General features: G+C 33.1%; 1 protein-coding gene across 1 annotated transcript; it reads left to right on the forward strand.

Moving 5' to 3' along the window:
- The first annotated feature begins 526 nt into the window (after positions 1–526).
- LOC143917916 (calaxin) lies at positions 527–7,657 on the forward strand. Its single transcript, XM_077439545.1, has 4 exons — positions 527–804; positions 5,513–5,639; positions 5,705–5,970; positions 7,438–7,657. Exons 1-4 carry the CDS (start codon positions 527–529, stop codon positions 7,655–7,657), a joined length of 891 nt encoding a protein of 296 aa, XP_077295671.1.
- The last annotated feature ends 917 nt before the right edge of the window (positions 7,658–8,574 follow it).

Below are 8,574 nucleotides of genomic sequence, written 5' to 3' on the forward strand. Positions count from 1 at the left end.
TTATGGACAATCATACATTGATAAACTATTCTTAACTGTATGGATTACATTACAATTTCATTGTTAATATGATTATTACTAACCTCTTATACGTTTCACATGGTTTTCGTGTAAGCGGTAATTTTTTATATCCCTTATCTCTTACCCGATCGTTTTCATACTTTGCCATATTGCTAATTTTGGTCATCAATATAAGTTAAGGTATCATCCACAATTACGATGGTGAAAAAATATCGTATTAGACACGTTTGAAAATACTGCATCGTATTACACGGTGACGTTTATCTGTCACATTCATCATTCACATCGGTAGTTTCATTACTTTTCGCCCTGCAAATTTTAATTATTTAAACGCCTATAACTTCTTCTTTTTTCACTCTATATTTTATTCAATAAATAAATAATTGACATTTGTACATTATATGTATGTGTATATTTGAAAAATTGTTGATAAATATATTTGATTTTTCAGAGTGGAAGCTGTTCTGTTAATTCATATAAGCTATCGAAGAACTAGTTCAGCAAAATGGCAGACGGGGCTAAAGTATCACTGAAAGGTGGAGCTATGATAATGAAGAGCGTGTCCCTGTTTTTGGCGAGTGGTAGGCGCGTGTCGGGGGCGCGGAGGCGTGCGGAGGGGTTGTCGGCGGGGGGTGGTTCTGGGGGCGCCGGGGGGGCGGCGGGGAGTCGGGGCAGACGCGTCAGGCGCCCCCAAGCACCCGTCATGGACGGAGGTGGTCGCAACGCCAACAAACTACCCCCAAAGACTCTCGATATCTTGAGAAAGAAGACACACTTCAACAAGTAAAAGACAACCCTTATACTAAACTTTTATTCTTTTAAAAGCTTTTAATTGTGTTTAAGTTTAAAACCAAACACGATGCAATTTATCTCCAGCAATCTAGCAATCCGGCACTAAGCAGATTGCTCGACTGCTGAGTAGTATCACTAGTATCCCAACAGATTAAGTTTTATTTACTCATTGGTTAAGCAATTATTTACCTCATTAATTAACCATTTGAATGCTGACTGACGCCTGTCGGCGTTTTGCCGACAAATCCATAGGCCAGCAAAATACCGATAGGACTTGTAAATTTTCATGTAGAAAGTAAACAAGAATACTATCAGCTAAGCCTTTAAAGGTAGCATTGAAAAAATAATGGGAGAAAAATCTAACAAGAGTAAACTGCCACTTTCGGTTAACGGAAGCTTACTAAATTTTATACATAACTTGGTATTAAGCTTAAACTTATATATATGTATATGAAATTTCAGTTCAATAAACCAAAAGGTTTATGAGAAAAACATAAAAAACCTCGATTCTCTACAGTAAAAGTACTACTTCCGGTTCAGATAAAAATATTCAAAAAATATAAAAATTATAATTTATATTACATGTAAAAAAAATTCAATCCAGTTCAGTTAGTAGCTTGGGAGATAATTAAATTCAAAAGCTTAAAACAAAGAGGACACCTATAAGGGGAGGTACCATTTCCGGTCAACTAAAAAATTTGAAAAAAATTAACATTATGTCGATAAGAATTTTAGTATTTAATACCAAGTTTCAGTTCGATAGGACTAGCGTTGTACAAAAATTCCCAAAATACACAAACACACACACACACACACATACATTTTTCCTAGATCATGAAAACGTGATCAGTGAACGATTCTTCGAGTTCAAATCAGTCAAAATCTCGAGTTCAAATTTTCGCATGATCACAAATCTTCATCTATTGTTACTAGTCTAGAGTACGGACAAACAGCGCGCCGCTCATTGTTTAATTGTTGTAAATGCTTTTTAAAAAAGGTTCGGCAAACCTTTAACAATACATTTACAACATTTGAAGTATGAACGGCGCGCTCTGGGTCCGGGCTTTAAATTTTACTTACTACGTACATATGTAGATAAAGTAATAATATAACAAAGGACCTGGCACCTACCAAACTAGGAGAAATGGGTCTTTTCAAGATGAGCAACTTTTGTGTATAACATTGTTTTTTGTCAATGTGATTCCAAAATTGTTTTCAACGAAATTCACGTTATTCAGAGAAAAGATTTCAGAATCGAAGCCAGGTAATCAGTTGTTTGGTAAATCGCTCGTAGGATTGCCTGTTACGATTATTGTCGTAGCATAGAATTTACTGAGGGACTTATTTATATAACTATGCCTCGCCTGTGGTCTCCTTAATGTCTATTCCAGGGGTTCTTAATCTATGTATGTGTTGTGATTTTTTTTAAACATAAACAGTATGTTTGAAATAATCAGTTATTTCAGACAATCAACACTCCTATAACGCATTGCATTGGTTTAGCAAAAGGCGTAAGAAGGGAAAATAGCTCGTTTTTAGAGTGAAAATATATGAGAGTGTTGTATTCTTACAATTTCTTTTCACTTCTTACTTTTTTCCGTAGTCTTGTGAAACAGATCTAGAACTTTATATGTATGTAGGAGACATTTCATACAGTACATTTAGTTCATATAATCAGTGTCTAATACGAAGTAACTACATACATATATACGAATTGGTCAGATTATTTATCAGCTTGGTCAGTAAATATTTTAATTGGATTCATTCCATTGAATAAGAAAATCACTCACGTGTTTTCGTCTTCAAAAATTCATTTAATTTTGTTAGCAATCAATACAACTTCGTCGTATCACATGTACATACTAGGGTTTCTGATTTCCTGGAATTTTTCAATTCCCGGGACACGGGACGGAGCTCGGGATCGTTACCGGGATTCCCGGGATCCCGGGACACATGTAAAAAAACCATTTATTTTCAATTAAATATATTTTTTATTAATAAAAAAATATTTATTTATAAAATATAAAAAAAAGTAAACAATACATAATTTATCTATTAACTGGAAAATATGTAATTATAAAAGTAAACTTATTTAAAGTAGCTTCATGAGAATACTCAAATATTTAAATGAGAATCCGAAAGCCTATTTCTAGATTTGGTGCAAAAATTTCCAGCAATGGAAAAAACTCCTTCAGTTTCGGTCGAAGTTGGCTTTATTGTTAAAAGGGACGAAAACAATTTTTTTAAACTATCGGTTTTTCTCCTGATAATTCCTTATTTAATTCTTCATTCATCGTCAAACACACAATTGTTTCATCTTCATCCGAATCTAAAAGACTTTCTTCCATTGTGGAATCGTCAATACAAGAAGGATATACTCGCTTCATAATCTTCCATGCTAAACAACAAACCTTTGAGAATATTTACGATTCTTTCTGTATTTGATTTATTATTTCCCTTCGTGCAGTCGTGAAAATGTTGTATATTTTCAAGATTTTTTTTAATTCAATTCCCGGGATTCGAGATAAAAATTCCCGGGATACGGGACAATAAAAAATTTCGTGAATTCCCGGGAACGCCTGTCCCGGGTCGACCCGGGTCAGAAACCCTAGTACATATGTACTGTTATGTACCCCGCTTATCACTCTAGTTCCCACAATATCAAATGCACTTTTCACACGCTTATATACGTGAATAACAAAACCATAAAAATTCCTGTAATAGGATATTCAGATAACACAGGAATGTGCCCAGCCCATAAGATAACAAATCATTTATTTAGATCACGACTCGACCGCATTAATCAGTCATCACCATCAAGACACCGATATAGGTAGTCCTCACCATCGACTCCGCAGATGACAGTCGTTAGTCATCACCATCAAGACACCGATAGAGGTAGTCCTCACCATCGACTCCGCAGATGACAGTCGTCAGTCATCACCATCAAGACTCCGAGAGAGCAGTCATCAACATCGACTCCACAGTGACAGTCAGTCATCACCATCAAGACTCCGAGAGAGCAGTCATCGCCATCGACTCCGAGAGAGTGACAGTCGTCATCATAAATACTCCGAGAACGCGTCCTCAATTAACGATCAGCACAGCAGCAGAATAAAGTGAACGAAAGTTATAGTGAAATAGTTCTACGTGTCTCCTATTATAAAAATCATAGTTCCATTATCTATCGGTTTTCGAATATATCTATAATATAAGATAATTGTAACATTTTAATAACAATAAAGAAACTTGGTTGGTTAACCAAGTAGTAAATAAAAATTAAATAAATATTTCCCTGGAACGTGACAGTACATATAACGATCCGAACTAACTGAAAATTTAATTTAAATACTGGACAATTATCTTATTTATTAAAAGTTTAATATACACAAAAACTGACCAAAATCATAGTCATTTATTAATTAATAACAGGCTATTGTAAAACTGAGATTTTGCATATCATTTAGATATTTTAGCAAACAACGTTGCAATCATTTAGACATTTTAAAAGGTGCCGCCTGTTTAAAATGGCATTAATAAAATTGAATGTTATCATTGATATAAATAATGCATTTCGTTTTATTAAAATTGATTAAATTGTTGTTTGATCGTGCTATTTTAATTGTATTTTTTCGGGTCGTCAAATCTAATGTTCTTATTCTATTCTGGGTAGTGGTATAAAAATATTTAAAAATCCTGATTTATTCATCGTTTCTCTTACATACATATTTAGTATGATATGTAAGAAAAACGTATTATTAAAAAAATATATGAAATTAGTTATTATTATTAGGGTACCATTTATCGGCTCGGCAAAATAGCCCTATTTCCAGACAAATTAAGTATTTATTACGACACTATATGCGAATGTCTTTTTTTTTTTAAATTTCGCCCTGCAAATAACAAGATTGCCCTCTCTAAAATAGCTCGCACGACAGAGTCGGTTTTCGACCGGCAAATCAAACATCAAATGGGTTGCCAGTAACAAAAATAAATATCGACCAACATAATCTTTAATGAATAGGGCCAATCCTAACTTAACCAAACCTAACCTAATCCTTAAATAAATAAGTGTTGGCTGCTAAGATATCACGATGTGTTTGAATGGATATTATGATGTGTGGACCATGAGGAGAGTGGGAATGGACAGGAGCGGGGCGACGCGCTATCATCCAACTGTCAAAAATTATAATTTCACTGATAGGAGCCAGTGAAAATGTAATTGGATATGATTTCACTGAACTGTAATTGGATATGACTTCTATTACATGTGAAAATTCGGGAGATAATTGAATTCAAAAACTTAAAAAAAAGGGGACACCTCTAAGGGGAGGTACCATTTCCGGTCAACCTGAAAATTTGAAAAAAATTTACATCGTCTCGTTAAGATTTTCAGTACCCAATACTAAGTTTCAGTTTGATAGGACTAACGGTGTTCAAAAAATCCCCAAAATACACAGACACACACACAATTTTTTTCTAGATAATGAAAACGTGATCAGTGACCGATTCTGAGTTCGAATCAGTCAAAATCTCGAGTTAGAATTTTCGCATGATCACAAAACTTCATCAATTGTTACTACGTATATTGATAAAGTAAAAATTAATTTTACATATAATACATATATACCTATGCAGCTATTGACATATGTCAAATGTATACTGCCGAGTTTGTAATGCTTTGACAATCTTCGAGCAGAAATGAATTGGATATGCTGTTTCAAATCTACCGAAAATTGATTGCATCTGCTCAACCTGCCAGGAAAGCAATAATGGCCATGAATGCATCTGGTGCAGCCATTGCAAAACCCAATACAAACCTAGAGGTATATTTCATACTTACATTTAATTTTCTCTTGAACGTTTTCTAAAATACTATCCACCGCTTTAGGGAATTGACAGAACGATGTTTCGAGAGATACTGCACACGACTTTCGATCTTGTTGTAGAAGAAACCCTAGCAGAACGAGTGTGGACCGTTTGGGAAGGATCAGGAACCACCACCAGTTCGTCAAATATGCGACTGGAACCATGGTTGATAGGATTGAGCGTGTTTTTAAAAGGAACTTTCAATGAAAGAATTGCATTTTGTTTCAAAGTATACGACCTTAACTCTGACGGATATATTACCAAGGATGAGATGTTTACACTACTCAGGTGAGTTGATACAAATTACACTGTTCGACACGAAAAATGGTTCAGACACGAGATATGACTTTTCTTATAAATCTATGCCCCATAAATACGAATCTGGTAATAAAAAATGTTGATTGGCTCGAGATATATGTGTTTTTTGAATCGCGCGATTTTTCTATAACTTGGTGTTGTTCGGTGGATATCTCAAAATCTGTCAATTTTCTGTTCAAAATGAATATTGGAATCTATAGTCGGGTATTTTATCTTTCATTTTTAGTAATTTTCAGCTTTCAAATCTCTCTAAGTAGTCGTCCAGTTCAAATCAAAAGTCAAAAGTACCTATTTTCACTATGGATTTTTTCCCACTGTTAATACTATTTTATATTAAATATTTTTTATTGAAACATGTTTATTGAGATAGTGTTCTGGCTACAATATTTTTTGTTTTTGTTTAAAATGCTTAAATAGTCGTCCAGTTCAAATCAAATATCTAAAGACATCGACCGAACAACACCAAGATATAGAAAAATCGCGCGATTTAAAAAACACATCCGAATCTCGAGCCAATCAACATTTTTCATTTCCAGATTCATGTTCACTGGGCATAGATCTTTAAGAAAAGTCATATCTCGTCTCTGAACCATAAAAAAGTCGTCATTTGTCGAACAGTGTTATATAATATACATATAATTATATACATATAGTTATATACATATAATTATAACATATAATGTATAATTAGAGTACATGTACAACGTGATAGTTGTTCAGGGGGGCAATTAAAATACTCATAATTTTTTGAATTCACTGCAGTTTTGTTCCTGTTTTCATATTTTATCACTATTGAAATGTTGTATAGGAATTTACAACTGAAATACATACTAGCTATGAATATAAATTTATAATTTTTGTACCTCTATTGTCAACAAATGTGACGCTATTTTGAATATGAAAATAGGAGAAAAACAGCATTAATATTTCAATTTGGCTACATTGTGAAACTACCTATATATTACCTTTGTGCTTTAAGGATGCGATGTGCGTACATATTATTTAAGAGGCTCAATTAATTCTTTATTTTTCATTTTAAATTTATGATAAACTAAGTGGCTCTATTGAATAGCATGTTAAAAAGGATGCTGACTCATTCTTCGACAAATTCATACAAATTAGCCAATACAATGTTAATATAAAACACCGGTAGTACAAAATAGAATTTTGTCTGAAAACCATTAGAACCGATTTCGGTTGTCGGTATTTTAATCATTATACATATGTACCGAGTTTGCTATTACCCAAGTTGAACTGACTTTAATGAACCCAAAAAAAGTATTTACTGACCATTCTAATTACAGAAATTGCACAAATTCATATTATATATTCGTACTTACCATTTCATTTAAAAGTTACTGACCATATACATATATCTAACCAAAATTTTGCTATATATGTGTATGTATGATACTTAATACTAAAATATGATTGTAGGAATAGTTTACTTAAGCAGCCAGGGGATGAAGACCCCGATGAAGGGGTTCGAGAGTTAGTAGAGTTGGCATTAAAGAAATTGGACGTGGACCAAGATGGGAAAGTATCTTATGAAGATTATCGTCAGACTGTTATTACAGAACCGTTGTTATTGGAAGCATTTGGACAGTGTTTGCCTGGAAATGCTGAATGCTTAGCCTTTTTGGATACTCTGCAATGAATTGTATATGTAATATAGCTTAATTGTATTATTATAAGAAATATTTTGAATATTTTATACATTTTTCTGTATTATGTATGCATTTTATTATTATTTTCGAAGGTTTGGTAATTGACTGAGTTTGTTAACTAGCATAGAACTTTTGCTCGCAATCGATAGATGTCTTTTTAATTTTTTGCAAATTTATTATATGTATCTTAGAATATGATGAATCGTCTGTATATACATATGTATGTTTGCGATATGACAAGTCGAAATTATTTATATTTATAATTTAAATAAAATATTTTAAATATATATACAATATGTTTTTAATGTGACGAGTTTTTCCAACAGCTGATAAGGATAATTCCGTAACGAGTACAAGTAATGAAGAAATTTTCAGTTAAGGGAAAAAATTAATCAACGGAAAGTGCGATAAGTTTTCACTTGAAATTGCCCATTAAAAACAGCGTTAATTAGGAATTCGCTTGAATTAAATCCGGAATAAATCTTTTTAAAAGGGGAACGGGACAAGTTTAAGATTAAAATTGTGCCCCCGACGTCACACTTCCTCAAACTTTGACCGGCACAAATTCCATAAAATCGAGCGTACTTAATTGCCACCCCTCTTTTCCACAACTAAAATTGCACAATCCTCCAAAACGGTCAACGAGGAATTCGAAAATGGTCTAGAATTTAGCGATGGTGAACCTTTTCGAGCTATTACAATCTCAAATATATAAAATTTACGTATAAAACTCACAAAATCTACCACATCATTTGACGGTATTCAATATTTACAATAACTCCTGTCCTGTCCTCTTCTCTTTACTTTGAACTATTTAATAAACAAAAAATTACGTCAATATATTAATTTTTATATCAAAGAAAATTTAAAGATACATATAAATATGTAGTACTGATAAAAAAATTAT

This window comes from Arctopsyche grandis, chromosome 1 (genome assembly GCF_051622035.1).
Source record: "Arctopsyche grandis isolate Sample6627 chromosome 1, ASM5162203v2, whole genome shotgun sequence".
Lineage (NCBI taxonomy): Eukaryota > Metazoa > Arthropoda > Insecta > Trichoptera > Hydropsychidae > Arctopsyche > Arctopsyche grandis.